The sequence below is a fragment of the Castor canadensis genome, chromosome 10 (assembly GCF_047511655.1).
Source record: "Castor canadensis chromosome 10, mCasCan1.hap1v2, whole genome shotgun sequence".
NCBI lineage: Eukaryota > Metazoa > Chordata > Mammalia > Rodentia > Castoridae > Castor > Castor canadensis.
In genome coordinates, this window is record NC_133395.1 from 113278997 (window position 1) to 113304460 (window position 25464).

Consider the following 25464-nt stretch of genomic DNA (forward strand, 5'->3'; position numbering starts at 1 on the left):
TATTACATCTTTGTATCTTGCTTGAATTCCTTTCCTTCTATTTTTCCAGTAACAGAAGGAATTCAAGTTTTTGATCTGTTTGCTTTTGCATAAAATAACTTAGTCCTCCTTTACTAGCTTTGTGTTTCTTCATTAAAAAAAAATCTTCAAATCTTTCTCCACTTGCCTGTATTCAAATATCTGCTTATTCTTTGTCATTTTGAAATAAAGTTATAATTAACAGTTGACACAGAAGAAGGAGCTGAAGTTGAGAGAGTTAAGTACATGAATACTCGTCATAAAATTTCCAGCCTGGGATGTAATTTCAGTTTATTAACTGGGCATTAAAAGAGGGCAAGCCAACTTATCCCTTAAGCTACCTTCTTATCCTTGGAAATTTAAAAATGCTAAGTCTGGTTCCAGAGGGTGAAGATGTCATTTCTTGAATACAAAAGGAGTATATGAAAATAAGAAAGGAAAAATAACAAAAAGTGAGTTTAGGGCACACCCAGTTTATTCAGACCTCAGGTCCTTGGTTTACCCAGCTCCCTTTGGACTCAGAGGCTCCTGAATGTCACCAGCACTGGTTCCTCATAGCCCACACTTCTGAGCCAGAGCTCGTGTCTTCCTGACAGTGTTGGGCAAGGTTCAGAGTCTTGGCTCCAGGATTTTGCTGCTGCTGTAGGAAAAGAGACCTTTTTCTGAGGAACCTGAAGTCACTTGTGTGGTATTAATGGAAGCAAGAGACTTGTGTAAAATATTGGGGACCAAGATCATGAGAATCATCTTATTTTTCATTATTCACTCTTGATTTCATTTGAAGTAAGTGCATCTGGCTGGTTTTACATTAGAGAAGTAAAAGCCAGTATGGTTCTATTTCCCTTCCAAAGTTATAAGTGACCCAGGACAAGTGGAGTTTTTTTCAAGGCTCCTGGTATATTATGAAAATGAAGACATGATAAAACTTAAGTGAAAAACTTGGTATATTTTAAATAGTTTAATTTAACAAAATGGTGCTTTTTTAAACAATGAATGTCATATAATACGTATTTTCTTGGACTCTTCTCAAGAAGGATGTAGTAAAAAGAAATTATGGAGCACCTTAGGCTGTGAGGTCCAGGAAAGAGATGCAACCTAAACAATGTCCACCTCAAGTTCCATGGTTTGGCTGTGACTCTACCTCTAGTCTCTGTCGGAGACAATGTGGAGAGTCTAGGTTTAAGGCCCTGTGGAGAGAAGGGGTTACTCAATGGCTTTCTGACCTCTTTTTGAGCAGGGAAGGATCTTGGAGTTAATCTGAGCTGGGTCTAGAGGGAGCTTGCAGGACACTTCTTATTACCACCTCTATTTCTATGAACATGTTTTCTTTTGCAGTACTGGCATTGGAACTAAGGGCCTTGCTCTTGCTAGGCAGGTGTTCTACCATTTATGCAACACTTCCAGCCCTTTTGGCCTTAATTATTTTTCAGATAGGTTCTCCTGCTTTTTGCTTGGAGCTGGCCTTTAACGTAATTCTCCTACTTATGCTGTCCATGTAGCTGGAACCACATTTAGCTTGTTGGTTGAGATGGAATCACACTAAATTTTGGCCCAGGCTGGCCTTGAACTGCAATCCTCCCAAGTAGCAGGGATTACAGGCATGAGCCTCTGTGCCTAGCCCTACACGTTTTTTATATTGAAGCTTTGCTTCACATTGCATTCCCGTCCTCCTATGGGTCTGAATTTCTCTCTCTCATGCTACCTTCTTCTGTACTTCCTTTGTTCCTTTTTTCCTCTCCCCCTCCCTTTTTCTTTTTCTTTCTTTCCTCCTTTCTTCATTGTTATAGGAACCTAGATTTCTTGCCCCAAATTTCCATCACTACCAATTGAACAGGTCTCTGTACTTTTGCAACACCTGCTAGCTGCTCTGTATGTGAAATGGTTCTTACAGTCACCCTCTGACACAGTCATGTTTCATCAGAAAACAAATGACGCTGTCTGTATTCCATGCAGGAAGGATTTCATATGGGAAATAAAGGCCCCTGATGGCTAGAGAACTGAAGAAGGTAGGCCAAGGAAACCACTGTCTGAGTTCATGGATTCAGGAGTGCATCTTCACGAGTGGTACTGGCAAAAGATCCTTGCTATCTGCAGATGCTCCTATATTTGCCCACACCTACAGCAGGAGAATATTAGCTTCTCTCCTTTCCAGCTCACAGATCTCTTGGGAATCTGTCCTGGAACCCTGCTGAGAAGGGAGTAGAAGACATGCAGCTTGTAGGCTTCCAGTCCCACCACAGAGGAGAGGGCATAGCTGGTGCTGTAGGCACTGTGTAGCACACAGTACTAATCACTAAGTGTAGTGGATTTTGCATTTTGAACAGTTTTCTATCTTTGTATCACTTGGTGTTACTGTAAGATTTTGCAACTCCTGCTATCCATTCTTACTTCAAATGTTCCTCCTGAGCACCAGCTCCTCCTGACCCTTCCAGAACACCTCTTGCAAGGCAGCACTGGGTAGTGGTTAGTAGCCCCAAACTGGTTAGATTAATCTGCCTCCTTCTGTTCTCTCTATCCCCTTGACCTGCAAGTTCTGTAGATTCTTCTTCCTAAATAGCTTTCACATGTCTTTTTATTGCTTTGGTTTACTTTTGGTTATTCAAAAAAAATTCAGGTACCTTGAATTATCTATAGTATTTGCTCCTTAAAACACTCCAATCTCCTTCCTTACGCCTCCCTCCCCTACACAACTCCAACCCCTTGGACTCCCATATACTGAACGACCTTGCCCGAATGTGTCATGTCCTCTTTTGCATCAGGGCCTTTGCACATATATTTCCTTCATCCTAGAATTCCTATTCTGTGTTTTCTGGGCTAGCTCTTATCTTTCAGGTTTCAACGTAAATGACAAGCCTTTGGTACCATAGATGAGAAGCCTCCTTATATCTCTCTACCTGTTCTACTTTGTCCCCCAGCAGCCTTCCAAAGTATTCCTTGTTTCCTCCTGTAGGAGCCTTCATTACACTGAGTTGTGGTTGTCTCCCTCTCTAGACTGTAATGATCTTGAGGGCAGGACTTATATAAATTTTACATTCTCAGACAGAACCTGACACACAGTAGGATAGATATTAAATAGTATTTAATTTGTCCACTAGTGGACTTGAAGGCATTGACTACCTCTTTGGAGCATGAAGTGAGTCAGAGTTTTGCTTGGGAGGTCTGGGATGGCATATTTGAGGGGAAGTTATTTGAGCCGCAGGTGATGGAGAAGAAGTGAACAGGGCACTGGAGGTATGAACCTCCTCATCCGAGAGAGCAGCAAGGGTGACAAACAAGTGTGTGGCTGTCTGGGGCCAGAAAGAGGACAGGATTCTGAGCAACTGAGGATACTGTCACAGATCCTTCAGGGCCCTGTGACATGGTCCTGATCAACAGGAAGGCATCAGAGGGCTTCAAATGTGAGCAGTGCCATCAGCACTAACCTTAAAAGGCTCCTCTGGCCACTGTGTAGAGAAGGCACCAAGTGGAAACTGGAGACCTTCAGAATTTCCCTCAGGGAGAAAGGCATGCTTTAACTAGGTCTCTAGTGGGAGAGATGAGGACGAAAGGAGTGAAATGTGAGCATAGTTGTGATGGGCTGAAGTATTTGTGGAACAAATGACGTTAAGGCAAAGTGGTCTTTGTATTTTAGTCTCTTTGCTCTACTTTGATCTTCTACATTTTTTCAACACTACTACAAATTAATTTTAAAGATTAATTGAAGTTAGAATCTGATCTTGTTGCTCTATGACCTCTTGCTGTGCACCTGTGCCCCTCAGCTTTGCTCATTATCCTTGTTCACCTGAATTCCTCTTGCCTGCCTTTGTGCACCCCTTTCCCAAACTCCCTTCCCCAGAGCTCCCCTCCCCATTCCTGCCCTGCAGACATAGGAGACTCCCATCTTGGAGCCTACTGCATTCCTCTCACTTGTCCTGGTCCCCTGTCTGACTGGAAGTCAGATGTGACTCTGGCCCACTGTTACATCGTTGATGAAGCATTTCCACACTGGTTCGCCATGTCCTGCAGGGTTATGTGCTCCATGCTGTGGCCTTTCCCTACACCTTAACTTCTCTGCACCTGGTTTTTCTGTGCGTGAGGTCAGATAGTCTCTGTGCTTTCTTTTTGTGGGGTGCTCATGAGGATTACCCAGAGCCATTGGCAGAAGCACCTAGCAGGGTTTGGCACATTGGGTAGGAAGTGTGGAGCTCAGTCATTTTTGGCTGTTATCACCTTGTGTGCTCTTCCTATCATAGCCCACATAACACTGTCTATTTGCTTCTCCTCCCAACTGAACTGTGAATGTGCCATCATCCTAAGAGCCTAAGCCCCTAGCACAGTTCCTCTCACATAATTTTTTATCATCGTCATTGTTGTCAGCAGCAGCTGAAACAATAAGAACCAACACAAATGAGCATTTACTGTGTGCCAAGAACTTTGGCTCAGAATACTATCATGAAGTTCCTGGAACCAGGATTCAAATTCAGGTTGTCTGACCCCTGAGTCTGGTCTCTGGACCAACTTGTTAGAATTCCTCCCAAACTGAAGTCGTCCTGGTAAACATTCAGATGGACCTGTGGGAGGAAACGACAAAAAGGAATCCGTGTGTCAGATTTATATAAACATCCATTTTGACAAGGTAAAGTCTGAATGTACAGGATGTTCTGCATTATTCCATTTTCAAGGACAAAAGACATTCCTTCCCTGGCCATGGGTGGAGCTGTCTGCCATGCTTGCTGGCCTATGCTGTGTCTCCCAGGTGCCATCTGTCAAAGGAGCTTGCTTTGGCAAACAGCTTAATTTCTGTGTTTGTGCCATTCTGATGACATCAGTCAAACCTTTCAATAAAGGTCTTTGCCTCATTCCATTTGCAGCCTCACTGATCACAGATTTTACCAGTGAAGCTGAAAAACAGACTGGTGGATTCTGAATAGCGGTTGTTAAGGAGCAGGCGCAATGCACTGCCTTGTGTTTTCGAACATGAAGTTTGGAGTCCTTTCCTTGGCAGTAGAGTTAACTTTCACATAACCTCCATGTAACTGTGAACTTGAGGAGTTGCTCCAAGTTCTTTTCCTGTGAGAGCCAACTGTGGGAAGCACAGACTCTGTGCTTCTTGTTCACAGGCTCCTTGTTCCAATCAAGCTGTTTTATGCTGGAAAATCATGTCTCTTCCCCTGCCCTGTCTTTGTAGCATCTTATACTTGTGTGGAATTGTTCAGAAAATGTTCTGTGTGTACATTGTCACTGAGTTCACACACTGAGGCACAGACTGAAGATAGTCTTACTTCAGTTCATCAGAGAAGAAAGCCAAGGTTCAGAGACGGGAGGATTTGCCCAGAGCCAAGCAGCTAGTGCACAGGAAGACCTAGATTCCAAAACTTGTCCTTGGGTTCTAAAGCCTGTTAACAAAATGTACCAGAGGCATCTGAGGTCTGAGACTAAGTTATCTGTTTCTTGGGGTTCTCATTCAGTCCTTGGCGATGCTCGGGTCACCTAATCGGTTCTCAAAAAATACTTGTTAAAATAAATTGAATAGAAATGATGGAAAAGGGAAGCTATATCTAGGAGAGAAGACTGTAGGATGGGCTTCCCCCAGTACTACTGAAGTAGGCTAAAATTAGGGAAAGTTTGGGACTCATAGGAAAATATTACATCTTAGATTAACCATGCTTTGGCTTAGGAACCGCCCACGCCCCTACCCACTCATTGATTATTGGATGGGAATCACTTGGTTCTCCCTTACCTCTAGGTTATCATAGGTTTTTAAAGCTCCTGAAGTGCAGAAACATGCTCTCTAGGCTGCAGACTCCACCTGGGCCCCACCATGCTCCACTTTGTATTTAATGAACTCCCTTTACAGCCATGTGTCCTGCCATGGATTCTTTCTGGTGGAATATAAAGAATTTGCAAGTCTTCTGATCCCAGACTGCACCAGTGCTGTTAATACTACCACCTTGTTACCTTGGCTGTGACATACCATCAGGGGCAGACAGTCCCATCTCCCTCACCTAGTTGGGCAATATCTTCAATTCTCTGTCATTGTGAATTCCAGTCAATGCCTCTGAGTAAGTCCAGGAATAGAATTTTATTCACCAAGGTCAGAAGCCCTCCAGGATAGACTATCTCCTCTCATTTCAGAAAACAAATGTTCATCCTTCAAGTCAGGTAGTGTCACAGTCCCTTGTTCATCCTTGACTATCCCCTTGAGAAGTTAAAGACAGTTCCATTGTCCACAAAGGAAATAGCTCAGTTACCTCAAACTGAAGGGTCCTGATGTGACTTCTCAAGATTTGTGGCTAAATAGCTTTGATTTTGATAATCAACCCTAAAACATTCCCAGGAGGCCCACATAAGCAGAAAGCTATTCTTTAAAATGCTAGATCATTTGGAAAATTTGCTTGGGCTGAAATATAAGGCTGCCTTCTCTTTCTACCTCCCCCTGAGCAGTCTTGGCCTTTGGGCAACCCTTAGAGTAAAGTTTGGTTGTTTCCATTTTCAAAAGCTTTGCAAATGCTGTACTCTGGCAAATGCAGCCTGAGATCTCAAATGAGATGGCTTTAGTTTGAAAATTGTCCATCCACATTGATAACAGGTATTAATTTAATCAGCCTCAAATTGATAACAGGTATCTCCTGTGGAAACAAAGATAATTTGTTATTGATTGTGATCATGTCTCCTGATGTAAACTCCAGGCTTATTTTGTCTTGTAAAAGGCCGTTGTGGCCTTCCACAGTCTGAAGGAGACAGGAAAGGGGAATAAGGGAAGGGAAGAAAGCTGCCCACCTACAGGGGATGTGTCTGCTCTATTGTTCTGTTACCTTCTTTCTCTGGAAACCTTATAGATTAGCTTTTATAATCCACTTTAAAATGTTTGCCATCTTTAAAGCAGAAGCAATCTTTGCAGCTTTCAGGCAGAAGGTCATTTTATACAAAATGTTCAGTCGTGTGCAACAAAGCTTGTTTCTTCTGCAGGAACAAAGAAATAATGAAGGCTTCTTAAAAGCTGTTTTTCTCTAAAGAAATGATCATCTTGATGGTTGGTGATTTATCTGTACCAATTCTATTGGAATTGAAAAATAAAAAAAAAACATTTGTATCAATAAGGATTAACGAATATGATTAGGCTCTTCGCTATGACTCCAACTGTAGCTGTAGTGTTATAGGCTAGAAAGGAAGGATACCTTGGCTTGCCTGTGTGTGATTGTGTCTGTCTACCCAGGTTCTTACTTTTGTCCTGCTTTATGGCCTGGTGGTCATCCAATCATTGATCTAAGCTTTGTATAAGTCCCTGAGAGTTAATAGTTTCCAGAACATTTCTCTAATTGCTTTTTCCAGAATACTTTCTTACTCCCAAAACTTAGTGTTAAATGTTCCCAACGACTACATCATTTTCTCAGCACCTGTCTTTCTCCTGGGTGCTTCCTCTTCTCCAGAACTCAACTTAAATGTCACTTCTGGGAAGCTTCCTTGGCCTCCTGGCATCACTTATCCCTTTATATGAAAATAGCCATTTTCCTGTGTGTGTCCCTCATCCTGCTGTGAACTACCTCACAATGTTTCCTGGATCTTTGGTGGTACCATTCCACTTTGGGAAATAGTCTAATTACTCTAGCTATAAAAGCAGTAAAGATTAATTTACAGTGTTACAGAGGGATGGGAAGTGTATCCCAAGAACAGAAGGGAAGGGATTTCAACATCAGTGGGAATGAAAATGTAAATTTGAACATCTTACTTTATTTCTTCAATGTAATGGTTTTTAAATGGATGTTTCAAATCAATCTCATTTTGTTTAGGCTTTTGAAGACATCTTCTGATGTGCTAACAATGTCTAATGAGGATAAGAGAGGTTTCTTTTTATTACTGGAATCTATTGAATTTGAAGTCCATAACTGAGGAAAGAACCTAGGTTTCCTCTGACCTTACTTTGTGGACTGTCAGCATGTCAAGTTCAAGCCCTGCCATGGAACATGCTGCTGGGTAACATTAGTTTTGGGTACACATTCATGGACAAAAGCTGGAACTCTTTTTTCCATCAAACAAAGGCCACTGAATCTAGTGTAAGAAAAAGATGAACCATGCCATGTGGGGTCCAGTTGATTCAGTAATTTCTACTATAGTAATAGTAGAATAGTAATCAAGTATGATTACTCTGTGTGATCCTTTGTTGTACACATTTAACTCTTGTTGCTATGAAAGAAGGGTCATGTAATATCTAACTCTGGTATTAATGACAATTCTTTAACTAGCTTCAACTTACTCATCCATACAGCAAAACCCATGATAATGATAAATTTTCTATAGAGTCCTCTGAGTTGAGCTTCAACCTTATTTTAGAAAGAATTATATATTCACTCCAAAAAATTGGCAGTGAAAATCTCAGTATGAGTATTAAATGTGTTGTTGCAAAATGTTAAATGAAACCACTAAACCTATTAAGTGCTTTGAAATCTTTGTTAATTCAAACACCCCATTATAACAGCTTTTATAATCCAAAGCTTTTTAGCTTTGAAAGGAGAAATAAGTTTTTGCTTTGCTACTCCATGTGGTTTTTATATTACTGTTTTGCTTTAAGTATATTCATTCATAATTACCTCCTCCATTTTAGGGATTTTTATTAAATTTTTTTCATTTGTGCCCAATTTGTTCATTCTGATGGAGTCAGTAGGAGTCTCACAGTAAGTTCCTTTGGATGAGTAGTCATACTTCCCACCTCTTACTGCACATTTCTTTCCCTCTTTTCTCCCCTTGTTAAGGCAAAAATGACTGAGAACAACAACAAAAAGTAGAAATAGAAGAAAAAATCATTTTCTTTTTCTGATCCAATTTTTACTTTGACTTGGTGTCCAATTTTTCTCTGTCTGGACCATGACGGAAAGTTTGACCTCTATGATGCTTTTAACCTTGGTCTTAATGTGTGTATTTGGGGGAAGAAATGGGAGACTCTGAATTCTGTAGTGTTGTACAGATATATGTGGGTTCATTGTAACAAGAAATAAGATGTGATTTTCAATGAAGTGCTTTAATATCCCCACTGTTCCCCTTGGCAGCTTTGTCTTCATCATGGCTATAAATACTGTCCATGGTCCATGGCTTCCAGCATTTCTTATTTATAAAGATAGCTCTTGTTTGTACTTATTTCACTAAAATGGAAGAGTTATGTAGAAATATAAAGTCAATGAAATGTGCATCAAACAATGAATTATAACCTTTTAGCTGGTAGGTGCTTTGTTCAAGGACTGGCATGTATATTTCAGTTATATTGTTATCATCTTTATTGAGTAAGGAAATGCTTTTGATATTAAAGAAGGGGAAAAGAAAATCTGTGGCCCAAACTGCTGTTTTCCTTTACCTCAAAGCTCAGTTCTGGTGACTAGAGTCTTTAAAGCCTTTTTCTATTTCCAGTGTTCAATTTTAATTAAAAACCACATTCAATTCTACAATCCCATCTGCAGATTCAAAAAGGGAATTCATATAAGAGAAAATTAACTTATTAAAAAGTACACTGCCTTTCTAATAGATATAATAGAGAAACCATCTTCCCCAGGCTCACTGGTAGTTCCTTGCATAGGAACTAAAATATTAGCAAATTTAATGGATTCTTTTTGCCTACAAGTGATAATCAAACTCATTTTTTAAAACATACTTCATCTGACTTAGGTGGTAACATCTCAGGAAAGAGATGTTAAAGGTTGTTTTTTTTTTTTCTCCTACTGGCAATCATCCGAATTTGAAGTTGAATGGTCTTGACTTAGGTAGAGAAAGATTCAGTTTATTTTATTTTATTAACAGTAGGAACTTTTGTCCCCAAGATTCTATTTTAAGTAAAATTTATGGCACACGATTTCTTTCTCAAATAAAATTTCCTTTACGAAAGATTAACTATCTTTTGTTCCTCCTACAAGGCACATAGCTGACTGCATATAGCAGCAGAACCTATTCTGAGGTTTTCTTCTGTGTTCTCCCAGAAAACATAGACCTGTCTCCATTGGCCTCCGCAGGCAGGTTGGGATAACCCCATGGTTGACAGCTCAAGGAATATGTACTTTCAGAGAGCCCTGTTCTAAACTACTTCTTAGCTTCACAGGAGACAACTATAATATGTAGCTGCCAGTTGATTATCTGCTCTTGAATAGAATTTCCCCAACCTTTGGAGTGAGAATTATGGAAAATATGAGACGAATGAAGTTTTTAAAAGGCACGCAGCAAATTTAATTTGAAAATGAGCATAAAAGCTGTCCAACCGTATCAGATCCTCTGTGTCTGCACTCAGCACAGAGGGCAGTGCTTCGGCTCTTCCTAACAGTTTAATATAGTGTGATTAGTTGTTTCCTTTGTGTACCTCCTGTGCCCTATCTATTGCATTGAAATGTTTGTGGTTGAAATACATTTTATGTTATGTCGTATAGGAATACGTTATAGGCTGTGTATGACATGTACCTATGTGTCATACTTACATACTCATCATATATAAAAATTACATATGAAGTACATTTTGTGTTGTTATATAGGAGTATATTACATACTGTGCTATATGCATTCATACATATGCAAATCAGATGTTATATATGAAATACATTTCATGTTGTACTCTTTCATGCTGATTTCAACTTATTATTTCCATCTTGTTTTCTTATGTGTTAGTCCTATACTACTTTTTTTTTGTTCATCCTGATTTACTTTTTTCAATATTACCTACCTTGGTAATTGTGAAGTTTTATTTTGTTCTCATCATTTGATCATTAGGACATTCATCAGTGTTTTATCTTTGGGTTCTCAGAGTGCTTAGACACCATTAAAAAACTTTTTAAGGTGTTTAAGTAAATAAGTGCTCAAAATACATGACTTGTTTTGATAATATAAGTGTTCAGACATGCATAATATTTATACATACTGTATAAAGCTCAGTGTGCAACAAATTTAATGATACATGCATAGCAATTCTAAATCTATTATAAATATTAAAAGAATAAGTCCTCACAAACAGGGATTTCATCTATCACTGCCTGTCACTAATCTGTCAGGATTCATGTTGATACATTTGCAGATTACACCATGTGATCCTGGTTGGCTGACAAGCTTCATTGACTAGGAGGATTCCAGGGATACCATGACCCAACCAAAGCGTGGGGCCAGTGTACCCAATCACTGTAGACAGTGATTTTTCTTATTTTTCCTTTGCTTTCTGTTTCTCACCCTTTCCATCTTTTTTCTCTCTCTTCCATTAAATAATTTGATGTCTTAAAGTGAAAATACATATGTACACAGGTTTTGAAAAGATAAACGAGAGTTGAGAAACCTTGGAGAGTTGGTGAGGCTCATAGTTAAGGCATCAGAGGTGAGATGGGGCATGGGATGGATGAGGGCTGCTTTCAGTCTGTACTTTAGCAACATCACAGGTAGCTGGAGGAAGTACTTGTTAAAAGGATTGGTGGCCCCACCCTCAACACCTCTGATTGGGTGAGACTGGGTAGGGCCTGAGCTTTTGCATATTTAGCATGGTCCTACATGAAAATGGTGCTGTCGATGGGGGACTATACTTTGAGAATCTCTAGTCTAGGGTTACTTCTTCATGTGTTATGGATGAAAAAACTGAGGCTCAGAGAAGGGAAGGTGCTTTCCCAAGATCTTACAACTGTACTGGGTTAGCATCTGGGCAGCAGAGAGGACCAGATATTCTAGCTCCTGCCCTGTCATGTTCTGTGAGTGTCTGTTCTTCCATTGATCAGAGCAGGAAAAGCCCCTGCTGACCTTCTGACTGTCTGAAGAGAGTGTAGAAAACCCTATTTCTGCCCCTTCCAGATTCCTGTCTATGAGCAGCACTGTCTCCAGCTATTCTTTCTCTTTGTACGTCCTGTGGGAAAGAGGGCTTTGATTCTCTCTACTGCCACCTAAAATTACCCAAGTCTACTTCAGTCTCTTTATGTCCATTTCCAGTTACTTATGGGACAGGCATTTGTTTGCTGATTTATGACAACTTAGAAATTAATATTAATGTTGTTTTTTGAACATAGCCTATTAAACTCAGGTTTGTATTAGGACAAGAAAAAGCAAGTTAAAGACAGCATAAATGGCAAGAATAATTATGGGACAAATTTAAATTTTTTAAATTTTTACTTGGATCTAAATGTTTTTATTTTTAGTTCATAAAATTTCAGAAACAAATTAATTCACTAAATGAGAATTTTCTGCAATATTCTTTAGCCTATATTTTCATGGCGGGAAGTATCTTATTGTTGGCATATTCAAGTTAAAGTAAAAATGATTTTGATAGTTGACTAATTTTCTTTAAATAGACTTGTCATGAAATTGTTTTCATAGGAATATGAATTCATTGAATTTAGTTGACAAAGGAGAATAATAGGAGTTGTGTTCTTGTGGTTCCTGAGTATTAATTTCAGTGATTACTTTATTTGATGCAGCTTATCCAAATGGCATTGACGTACCATAAAATGCAAATAACTATCAGCTGGTAGTTATATATTATAACTGGGTATGGAAAGAATTATCCTTGAATGAGGAGATTAAAATAATTATTCATTTCCAAACCAAAGGGGAAGAACTTCAGTCCACTTAGAGTTCTACTCAATTTAACTCAATAAATTTTGACTAAGAGCCTTCTATGTCTAGGAAATGTCCTGTTCTAGGTAGGTTTTGGGTCCACATGGGCCTCAAGAGCCAGAGTCTGAGTTGTTACAAAAATGAATGTAGAATATGTGTGTATTTATAGATATGCATAACAATAAATATTTATTGGAGGAGTTATAATTGAATGATGAAGGCAGAACAAAGGTATCAATTCTCAATGCATATAGCACAAGATACTCTATCTATTTTAGACAATGGAGAAACCCCAGTCTTTTCATGTTGTGTAGATGGAGTCTGGGCTGCAGTTCTGATTCTGAATGTTGCCTCTGTCTTTTCAGCGTCTTGTGGAGGCTGCAGAAGAGGCACATCTGAAACATGAATTTGATGCAGACTTACAGGTAAGTGACTATAGTTTGAGTTAAATTGCTCTGTGTATTTCAGTGATTGAAAGGGAAAGGTTTTTGAGAGGATGATACAGAGTTGGAATAAACATGTCTTTCTTCTTGTCAGAGCAGGGGTGGAGATCCCTAACCCTTTCCCACATGTGGATAATGTGGAATGTGGATGATGCCCCACATTCATATGTGTCTAATCAGATTTCAATGAACTTTTCTCCAATGTGAGGGGAATTAGATAAGTCAACCGACAAAAATTACCAGAGCTCTGAGGGAAAAAATGATAAAATACTAGAACATATCCAAATCCCACTTCCCTGGCTACATTTTGAAATACCAGTGATTGAAAACAAGGTCATGATGACTCTAACCTGATTGTTAAAAGTTAAATAATTCACATACTTAGGATTTGAACATCTGTTTAATAAAATTCTTGCAATAGATCTCATATCCAATCATGGCAGTCTGTGTTTGGTTGAGGAGATGTCGAAGTGCATAGAAAATATAGCAAAAGGTAATAAGTGAATGGAATAATACTAGGACATTTTTTTGGGTCTCTCCTGCAGGAACTTACCTAAATTGTCATTTTGAGTTTTGTGGCTTTTCCTCACTGTTAGAAAAACTGAAGGAGCAAATCTGAAAATCTGTACTTTGTTAGAACATCTTTCTTTTAGTGACATGTGTTCATAATTAAGAAATAGTATTTATTTTGCTATGTTACCATTTATATGGAAAAGATAAAGATAGACATAAATCTTTAAGTACAAAAAAGATGGCAGTACCAAAGAAGGCTTTGGTTGTATCTCACTCCCATGGACCTCTCATCATCACTTCCATCTGTATTTTTTTCCTTGTTGGTGAAAGAATGCACACTCAAGTGGGGTAATTGATGAATGTTTAATAAAAGGAATTTTTATAAATGTGTGATCAGGTCAACAGAAACCAACAAGTGTCATGGCATACCACTTCAGGCCTGAGGAAGTAAGGAGAATGAATGGTTTCCAAAATCCAGTGTGAATGGCTATGGTATTTAGAAGAGGAGTGCAGTCATTCATGGTCGGCAGGCAATGGTGGAATTTGCACAGAAGAGACCCCAACAACCCTCTCCTGCTTTTGTTCCCCCCACTGAAGAATCCAGCTGTTGGTGTAATTGATACAGTTCAGCCTCCTGAATTGTTGAGCTGAGTGGAAAGGGTTGAAAAGGGGTTTAGCCCTCTAGAAAATACCAAGCCCACAATCTGGGGCTCATTTTCAAGTATAACAGTTAGCAAGTGTAAAAACCAGAGACAGAAATGTAGACAAGTGTAAGAGATTCTAGGGGGGTGTAGAGAACTGCTAGGAACTGTTGGTAACTTTGGGAGCCCAGTGGGGAGCTTGCCCCAGTCTCAGAAAAAACTACAAATGAAAAGGCAAAGAACAGCAGTACAAACTTTGAATATAAGGAAGAAGAATTTTGCCTTCATGTAGCCAAACCTACATGGTGGCACCATAAAAATATAGGGGTCATTTACTGGCCACATTTGTCTTTAGTAAGCCTCATCTTCAGTCTTCAAACTCTAGGAAGGGGTTGGACTTCCTAGAGTGGTCCAGAGGGATTTAATGGAAGCATCCAGAAGCACTTTTAAAAGTGCAAAGATGGCGTATTAAGCCTCTTGAATGTATTTTCCTGGGAATGGTTCCATTTCCTTGGGAGTCCTGGAGGCTTTTCCGAATGTTCTAGTTGTAAATGACAGAAACTCAATTCAAATCAACTCAAATCAGAGTGTAACAATAGATGAAACAAAAATCCATCATTTGACTGATAAATAGATGTATGGATAAGTTGATAAAAGCATAAATAAATGAGGAGAGAAAGGTTATATAGTAGAAAGCTAACTAATATATATGGGAGATATGATGGAGTTAGAAAATTATGGCAGTAATTGCTTCACAAAAGGATCTTCAATGAGTGCTAAAACTGATGGATAAAATTTGATAAGGAACAGGTTCTTTACAGTCTCAAAGTATCTGCCTACACACTACTTTTAATGACAAATGGAAAACAGCAACTTTACTGTGGAGAAATCTGGCAGATACCACCTAAAACAGGTAACATGAATGTCACCAATATGAGATAAAGTAACACCAAATGTCTCCAGATGTGAAGATCTGGAAGTATACAGTGTCATGTGAGTAGAATTATTGCCTAAAATGTGCATCTTGAATCTAACCATGATGAAATATCAGACAATTCTAGATTGAATAACATTCTGTGAAGTAATTGACTATACTTTTCATTTAAAATGTCAAGATTAAGAAAGACAATTAGCCAGGCATGGTGTTACCCACCTGTAATCCTAGCCCTGGGGAGGCTAAGGCAGGAGGATTGTGAGTTTGAGGTCAGCCTGAGCTACATAATCAGATCCAAGAAATAGAAGAAAGAAATTGAAAGGAAGAGGGAGAAGGAGAGACAGGGAGAGAAGGAGTGAAATAACAGAGAACTTTTTCATAATTAAAAGATATTAAGGACCCATGATAACTAAATGCAACATATAATCTCGAATTGGATCTTGAAACTAGAAAGAAAGATTTGAATATTGACTGTGTATGAGGTGATAATATTGTGTTAATGTTGGGTTGTCTACTTTTGACTCCTGTGATTATTTTAGAGAATATTCTTATTCTTGGTTTTTCCTGGACCAAGCATTTAGATTCATTGCTCCAGAGCAAGGAGTGAGTTTGCAGGAATGAGAAAGATTGTTGAAAGTCAAAATTGTTTTGGAAAACCTGACCTGGCATTTATTGTCAGTTTTACTATGAGATAAGTTCTCTACTAAGCATAGGTGGGTTGGGACCTGGGGGGTCAGTCTCATGGACTTTAGGGGATTACTTATCCTTCAGCAGAAAAAAAATTAGAGTTCTAGTTAGACTAATGTAGAAACACTCTTTTTTGTCTATCTGAAGCTATTGTTACCTTCTAAGAGTGTTCTGGTTTCCTGTTACTTAAACTTTGCAATAAAATTCTGATGTTGTACAACTGATTTTCCTTGTCAGATGTAGTGCTGTAAACACAAATGAAGCATTAAGGTCTCTCTCTGAAAAACAAAAACAAAAACAAAAAGCAGACACTAAGAAAATAAGTTTTTGTTCTCTTGGAAATAAGAAAAGGGAGTCCAGAAGGTTCTTTTCTGTCACCCTTTCTATATGTGAACAGAAAACTATCAGAGGGTACCATTGTCATCAGAATACAAGTGTAGATGTTTCAGTAACTTGTCAGTATTGCAGAATGTCATTCACTATCTGGACCTCAGACCTTGGAGAAATCTCAGGGTCAGAGCAAACCCTGTCCACTTTGGTAAAAATCTGTAAAAGAGAGAACTTCGGCAAAGTGGATGTGCATCAGAGAACCCATCCATGCTTAGAAGAAGGCACCGAAGCTTGCTGAAACTCCAGTGCCATTAAGTGTAAGTCTGTTAACAGCCTGGGTGACAGACCATTGCTATTATTGAGGTAGCAGGCCAGTGCGTGGTCTCTCAGTTTATTGTGCTGATGGTCCATTAGAGCTGATCAATTGTTAATCCGGGTGCCACTGACCTCTCCACAACCCTGTCAGAGGACTGTTTTTATCAAGAAAGTCTCAGATATCATCTGCTCACTGTGCAGTAATGCTGAGGAGGACCCTGAACTGTTAGCACAGGAAGAACAGAGGGAGTAGAAGTCTGTTTCCTACAGAAAAAAAAAAAAAAAAAAGTGTTTTTGTGAAATTTCCTAAATGATGTAGTTTAAAGTTTCATAGGTCTTAGCTTCCTTGTTCCCCAAACAGAAAAGAGGTGATATATCTACTTCCCTCTCATTTTATTTTAAAAAAAATTTTTATTGTTCATTTATTTACATGTACGTACATTGTTTGGCTCATTTTCCCTCTCACTTTAGATGGAAGTCTTTGCATGATTGCAAATTCAAATGTTTTAAAAGTGAAGAATTTGTCAGTCATCAAAAGTTATCAAAAATAAAAGTTATGCCTTCTTTATTGTCAAGATTTTATTTTCCACTTAATTTCCTCCTGTAGTCTCCCCAGAGGTTTAATTTTCACCAGTGGGCTCATGGCCTTAACATCTGTGGTCCCCTGTATAAGGGCCTTAAATATAGCAAAAATTTGTTCTTAACATAAATTGGGACAAGAGACAAAATACAGCGTCTGATGGGCAGCATGTTTGAGTGAACCAAAATGCAGTCTTCCATAGAAACCAGATCTGCTTGGTCTTCACTGGCTGAGTAGCTTTCTTAAAGACCCAAGGGCAACCCTCTGACTTGACCCTGTTTATGGTGAGCTATGGATTCTAGATTGGCCCTATCTCGGTTTAGTTTTTATTTCTTGACAGCTTCATTAGTGCAATTTCAGTCATAACTGATAACATCTTCCCTTTCTAAAATTTTATGATGTGAATTCAGATAAAGATTTTATTAAAAGATTAATAATTATAATGAAAACAAAGTTTTCTAAAAACCAACCTACATCACAAGTGATTATCTTACTGTTTCATCCTCATTATTTTGATGACAAAACTTAATTAAGGAGACAAGGAGTGAAGGGCATATGCCTTGTATACTCTACCTATTAATAAATTTCCAGAAAACTGTGTCTGCATTCTGGTAACTCAGAGAGAATGTCTTTCCTTTCTTACTTATGTGTTTTTTTGGGGAGTTTTCCACTGGCAGTGAAGGAGAAGGAGAAGAAAAAAAGTCCTTCAGTTTACTAAAAACCTGCTTATCTTTGAACCATAAACATATTTTCTTTGAAAGCTGTCTCAAATAAGTGCCAATTGCTCAGAGCTGGTGCACAGAGGGGAAAAAAAATGTGGTTTTGAATTGTGTATACTACAGAAGCTTTTTCCATTACCAAGTTTTCTATAATAATTTTTCTTTGTTGTTTTGTAAGTAATAGGAAAAAAATTTAAAAGCCTGGTGACATTCAGAGGCATAACAAGCATTAGAGTGGATAGGAACTGCACTGAGAATACAATATCCTTAATGTCCCCTCTGGTCCTCTCCATACTGCAAGCACCTGTCTTGCAAACACAGTGGCCTGATTTCAAAGTGAGGAGAGCAGGTTGGAGTGGATGGGAATCCCTGAGCTAGAATGACCACTGAGAGTTCCTGGAGAAGCTCCCTAACCTACTCACCATTGTAGCTGTTGGGGGTTGCTTAGGGTGAAGGAAACCCAGGGGAGGAGAAGGATGGCTTAGGAGCACAGAACTCTCTTTAGAACTTCTAACACCAGCCCCTGGGGAAAGAAAGTTTGGAGGAAAGAATTAGAAAGGACAGTGGAGAGACCAATAGCAGAACAGAGCCTCCCTCAAACCCCCTCCCCCAGGATAGCATTTCCCTGCTGGAAATTGAGGCTCTTGCTCTAGGGAAAACTGGAAAAAGTGAATGTTATAAACAAGAGCAAAGGAAGCAGCAGTACTTCTGAGGGGAGAGAATGACTGTCCTCTTGGAGTTTCCTGTGTGCCTACCAACCCCAGGTTCATTCCTTTCCACTTTTACAGAGCAAGGTGTTGAGCTCCTTGTTGGAAAAGGTTTAAGGAGAGAGTGGAGGGAGAGCTAGGAAGACTCAGGCCCCAGAATAGAAATGTTTTTCAGAGATAACTAATTGGTTTTTGTGTACTAAATGAGAGATAGAGGTTACACCCACAGGAGAAATAAATGAAAAGAGAAGGGGTGTTTCTTAGTTAAGAATTGCCCTGTGTCATTTATTCATAGGACTGATGTATAAATAGCTGCCAAGGAATTGTTAAGCGTGAGCATTTTAATGGCAAAGTCATTTCTCAATTATTACATACCCCTCTAAGCATATATGCACACTGTACTCTTGGTTTTGTTCATTTGACTGGTCATTATAACTCGGACTAAGGTCAATGTCATGACTTTGAGCTGTGTGTTAATTATTTTTTGATCACATGTTAGGCTCGTGACCCTCACTTCTGGTTCTGTGGGAGAAGAAGGGGCTGTGGGTGGAATCTCAGCTTGATCCAACAGAGACAGCTTTGACCTGCAGGTCTGGAAATCCAGGTTATAATGATTACAATCTCAACTGGATCATTTATGTACTCGAGGATCTGCTGCAGTGGCTTCTTTGCTTAACCCTAGAAAGGATGCTCTTGTAATATCGAAATGATAGTTAAGCTCTTATTCCATCTCACAGATGCTGAAATTCAATGAATGGATCTCAGTAGCCTTCTAGGTAGGCACCACACTATGTTATAAGCACAGGGTTTAGAAGGATCCAAATGCAAAAGGTAACAAGAATGCCAGGCTTTGGGCCATTACCGACAGACAACTGCATAAACTATTATCTGATTACATTTGGGATGGGTGCTGTGTTTTATTTTATTATGTAAAAGTTGCATACAGTGCAATGCATAGGTCTTTAAACTTGATAAGTTTGACATAATTAGGGAGAGTTTCCTTCTGCTTCCTTTGCATTTAACTACTTTCTGCCTCTCCAGGAAACCACTGTTTTGATTTCTAACATCATAGATTAGTTATGCACATTCTTGAACTTTATAAAAAAGTAATCATATACTAATATTCTATGGGATCTGGCCTTTTCATTGAACAAAATGCTTATGATTTATGTACAGTGTTGCATTAATTTCTTCTTTCCTAATATAAACGGTGGACACTATTAATTTCCCTTTAAACAGTGCTTTCACTACACTTCCCCTCTCCGTTTTAATACATTCTATTGAACTTTTTTTCTTTTTGTAGCACTAGAGATTGAATCCAAGGTCTCATGCTTGCACTCTACCACTTAAGCCACATTCCCAACCCTTTTATTTTTTATTTTGTTTTTGAGATAGGATCTTTCTAATTTTGCCCATGCTGGCCTTGATGCCTGGCTCCTACTGCCTCTGTAGCTTGGATTACAGGTGTGCACTACTGTGTCCCTAAGAAATTCAGTTTAATCTGTGGTATGTAAGTGTTAAAATTGAGGATTACTTATTTCTCCCTTTAGTTCTGATTTTGCTCATGTATTTTGAAGCTCTTATTAGGTATCACATAGGACTTTGTTTTGTTTTCCTGGTGAATTGAACCTTTTGTCATTAAGAAACATTCTTATCACTGTCAGTATTCTTGGTTATATGGTTCTTATTTTTCCAGTATTTTTTATCTATCTGTATTGTTATATTTAATAGCAACCCTGGTAGCATATAGTTGGGTGTTTCTCTTTTTCTTCCATCTGTCAGCCTTTGCCTTTTATTTGGATGCTTTAGTTCATTTACATTTTATGTAATAGTTGAAATAATTGTATTTTTAATTTTTCTTTCTCTCTTTCTCCAGCTTTCTTGGTCTCTTTTAGTTGTGTTGGGGATTAAACCTAAGGCTTCATGCATGATATACAAGCACCCTATCACTGAGCTATACCCCCAGGCTTCTAGTTTTTATTCCTGTTCTTTCCTACTTTCTTTTGGGTTAGTTGAATATATTTTAGCATATGACTTAATTTCTCTAATGGCTTTTTATCTACCTTAAAACATTTTAAAGTTGTTGCTTTAGGGGACACAATAAGAATCCTTAAGTATAGTGTGTATCTAGAGTTAATTTGGTATGGTAAGTATCACTTCACCTAAAATGTAGGGCCTTTATAAGAGTATATAATTCCAATTACATACCACCAATATATTTTATACTAATGTGTCATAAACCCCATAAGACAAATTTTATTTTTAATTTGTTTTTGCTTTAAACAGCTGCCTTCTAAAGAAATTGATACAAGAGAAAAAGACAGTAATATATTTACTCATTTACTTGCTGTTTCTAGCACTGTTCATTCCTTCTGATACATTTTAGTTTCCATCTGTTATCATTTCTATTTAACTTCTTATAGCTTTGTTTTTGCATTGCAGGTCTGATAGCAATAACTTCTTTTAGCTTTTGTTTTTCTAAAGATATTATTTCACCTTCATTTTTGAAGGATAATCTAAGTATAGAATTTTTAGTTGACATCTTAATTTTTTTTTAGCAATTTAAAGATACAATTCCATTCTCTTCTGATCTTTAATGCTTCTGATAAAATGTTGAACAGCATGTGTATCTTTGTTCCTCTGTATACAGTATCCTCTGCTGCTGTTTTCAAGATGTGGTTTTTAGTATACTGTACAGTGTGATAGGCTAAGAATTTTCCTAGGTCTGATTTTTCTTTTGTGTTTATTCTACTTGAAATTTGATGAGATTTGTAAATATTCTGACTATATTTGGAAATTTGTAAACATTTGATTCTCTAGAATTTTATCTGTCTCATTCTCTGTATTTCTCTCTAGAATTTAAATGACGTCTAGCTTAGATTGTTTAATATTGCTGCCATTAACTTTTTTGGGACTTATTTCTATCTATTATTTTTCCCCAAGTTTGCTAACTGTTCTATAGTTTCTACTTTGCCATTAAACTTATTCATTATGTATTATATTTCATATATTGTATTTTTAGTTCCAGGCTTTTTGTTAAATCCTATTTTTTTTTGCTTAGTGTTAATTTCTTTGCTGAAATTCTCCATTTATACATTGATTATATTCACATTTTCTTTTAAGTCTTTGAATATATCTACAATAGCTATTTAAAATTTCTTCCCTGCTAATTCTACCATTGGGCCATTTCAAATATTTTTTTAAATTACACTTTTCTATCTCTTTACATGTCTAGTAGTTTTTTGTTGCATGCTGGATATTGTGAATACATGTTCATGTTTTATTAGTTTTTATAAATTTCCTATTGTAACTTAGTATAATTATGAAGTAACCTAAATGTACTTCATCAACTAAATTTGTATTAGGAAATAGTTATTAAAGAGATGAGGAAGAGAAAATGATATGCTATATATAGCTGGGTAGACTCCCATGATTTGATCTTCAAATACATTAACCAATGAGAGAAACATTGACTTCTTTGTTCCAAAAGAACTACATGGACCATCTTCCATCCAAGGAGAAAAATGAATTTTTATTATAGAATCTTGAAATGTAAACATTTTTTATCAAAAGCTTATAATTTCTACAGTTTTGCTGGTGGAGTGGCTAAAGTGGTGGAGCGCCTGCCTACCAAGCATGAGGCCGAGTTCAAACCTCATACTATCAAAAACAATAACAATAATAATTTCTACAGTTTCTTTATTACCATTTCCTATTCTAAATCTAGATGAAGGTATTAATATTAACAAGTTTAAAAACAGAAAGGGCACCTGTAAAGCAGTGATACCTGACCTGGTTTTGTTTGAATAGCCATTTTATTTTATACTTCAGTTGGAAAGGGCATTATTTTCTTTTTTCAGTTATCTTTTACTAGTATGTACCATGTTTGCACATTAGCAAACCTCTTTTATCTTTGCTACTTATATGCTTATAAACCCTGAGTCTTTGTGTGTGTGTCTAATTGCTTCAAGAAGGAACAACCCAGTGAAGCTCCATTGTCCTAATCTTTCTTGTTACAACATTCTTTTCTCTATCACAACCATGTATGCTTTAATTTGTGGGTAACAGTGGTTACAGAAATCTAAATTGTTGCCTTCTAAAGCATTTGCTTTCCTACCAAAGTCCTCGGTTCTTTTGTAATTTCTTTAACTCTTAGATTCTCTCAGTTGTTTTTCTCAATCCTGGGGATATTGATTTTATAAATAAATGTTTATTTAAAACACATTTGCTTTAAATAATATATTTTTAACACAAGAATACATCGCCAATTTAAACTTTTTTAAAAATTCAAATTCACAAAAACTTTCAAAGTTCAGTTTTGTTCCCACATTCAGAGTATTTGTGGTGTTTCAGTTGCCTTGGTATTTTTTTTTTTTTTTGTCTTTTTTCTTTTTGGTGCTGGGGACCAAACTCAGGGCCTTGCACTTGCCAGGCAAGCGCTCTTCCACTGAGCTAAATCCCCAACCCCGGTTGTGGTGTTTCAGTTATCAGTTCTTAGAGGGGACATTTTGGGACACTGAGGCTTTCTTGGCATATCTATAATCATGTGAAAGAAAAGTTTTGTGGTTCTACTAATCTAATTCAGAGCCTCACAGTACATTTCCAGAAATCTTAGTGTCTTTCATTAAGAAGGCTGAGTGCAGAAGTCATTGGCACACCTCAGAAATTACCTTAGTAAGACACCTAAAAAATTAGTTAGCATTTGTTGCCCTTAACACAGAGAAACTAAAGCAGATACCTTAAAAGCAACTGAGGCCAATAGGAAAAGGGGACCAGGAACTAGAGAAAAGGTGAGATCAAAAAGAATTAACCTAGAAGGTAACACACACGCACAGGAAATTAATGTGAGTCAACTCCCTGTATAGCTATCCTTATCTCAACCAGCAAAAACCCTTGTTCCTTCCTATTATAGCTTATACTCTCTCTACAACAAAATTAGAAATAAGGGCAAAATAGTTTCTGCTGGGTATTGAGGGGGTAGGGGGGGAAAGGGAGGGGGCGAAGTGGGGGGTAAGGGAGGGGGTGGGGGCAGGGGGGAGAAATGACCCAAGCCTTGTATGCACATATGAATCATAAAATAAAATAAAATAAAATGACCCACAAAAAAAGAATAATTTCAACTAATAAATGTAGACAATAAAAAAAAAAAGAAATTACCTTAGGATCTTTTTCCACCAAATTCTTTTGCAATTACAAGAATGCCCTTACGATGCTGATTTTTTACCAAGGATCTTATAGTTGAGGGTTTTGCAAAATGCTATTGAATTTTTGAAGTTAATCTTGAATCTGGTGTTAATCCAAAAATAGACAACTCAGAAGAAAATTTCTAATCTCAATAAAGCAAGCACCTTTACACAGATGGATTAATTACCACACTTTCTACATTCAGGTTAGTTTGTAATACAGATTTTCATGAAAAACATAGCTCTAAGAGTATACCTTTGGTATGTAATCCTAATTTATTCCAATTAAAAATTCTTTCATGACTAACAACTTTAGGATATGCCTCTCTGTTAGTTAATACTAATAAAATATAGTAAAAATGATAAGAGTAATGTACATCATTATCAGAAACGTTAAATACAGGCAGTGGCATACATAGTTCACAGGCATTAATTTCACTTAGTCTAATCCCTGAAATCCTATGAATTTTTTTTTTTTTGATGGGACTGGGGTTTGAACTCAGGGTTTTGCACTCTACCACTTGAGCCACACCTCCACTTCCCTGAAATCCTATGAGAGAGGTACCTGTTTTACATATGGAAAACTGAAGATTGTGAGGCCAAGTGATGGGCACAGGATTACACAATAGCAGGTTGAGGAGTCAGAATTACACCCAGGTCTCTCTGGCTCCAAAGACCAATAAACTGTGTTGCATCAGAGGGCCACATTGTCCTTACGTTTCACACAACAAAAATTTTATAAGAATATAAATTTAAGATAAAATTTATCCTGAATTATTTGAATGATTTATTAAGTAATTCAGAAAAAAATTTCTACAATGGCCCTGTCTCTTTCTCTTCCCTTCTTGGAAGACTCTCAAATGAGTTTTTGTTCATTTTCTATTTCCTGAAGCAAAAAATATGCTCCATGAGAACAGGTACCTAACATCTTGTAGGCTGCCCATAAATATTTGTTAGAATTTAACAAATTTGCTGTCCATAATGGTGATACCATTACTAAAAACCATGGCTGATTATCACCAAAGTCTTGAACTATTAGTAATCCATGGAGTTGTCATCTGTTCTTCAATTAGAAAAAGCTGATTCTGTCTTCAAATAAACATAGCTTAATCAGAGGCCATTCAATTTATTGCTGTAGGTTCAAACACATTTTCATATACTAATGGTACCCTGTAATAAAACAGGTGGCCTTTATTGTTACTTGTAATAAGTTCATGGATTTATTTTTTCACCCAATCTACGACTTAATATGCAGTTACAAATATGTGACTATACTAATTAATTATAGGCAATTATATTTAGTGAATATTTTATTGAATACATATTTATCATAGTAATACATATAAATACATATTTATCAGTCTACTTTACTAAACAGTTATGTGCATCTAGAGAAAACATTTTGTAAAAAAGGAAACGAATTGGAAGGGGAACACGCTATTACAACTCAGGTTTTCACTGCTAGGCAGGTTCCCACCACCTCACTCAGAGTCAGTTGTTTTAACACAGGTCCTCAGAGGAAGGCATAACCAGCCTCAAGTGATGGGTGTGTCACAGCAAAACTCAGTATTTTCATGTCATGTCTAAGTCTTTGTGTATATTAGAAAGTGTACTTCTAACATGAGTATCTCCTTAAAATACCCTTAAAAGCCATTAAGAGTCAGCCTGTCATAGAAAGACCTAGATTTGACCTTTTACTCTCCATAGTAAAATAAAACAACAACAATAAAAATGCAGGATAATTAAGGAATGGGATACCAGCTTTTCTCATGCTGATAGACAGGAATGAAGGAGAAAAATTAATTTTCTCCCTTGAAGTCTTTGTATTAGCAGCCAGGGACCCTGAGGTTTTGCTAATCA

General features: G+C 37.6%; 1 protein-coding gene across 4 annotated transcripts in view; it reads left to right on the forward strand.

The window, feature by feature from the left end:
- The window catches only part of Cacna2d3 (calcium voltage-gated channel auxiliary subunit alpha2delta 3), a 903262-nt gene that overhangs the window by 279541 nt on the left and 598257 nt on the right, over positions 1-25464 (forward strand). For all 4 annotated transcript variants that reach the window (XM_074043965.1, XM_074043966.1, XM_074043967.1 and 1 more), the window contains one exon: positions 12918-12977. In XM_074043965.1, coding sequence (XP_073900066.1) covers positions 12918-12977 — 60 coding nt within the window. The remainder of the gene's footprint in view (positions 1-12917; positions 12978-25464) is intronic.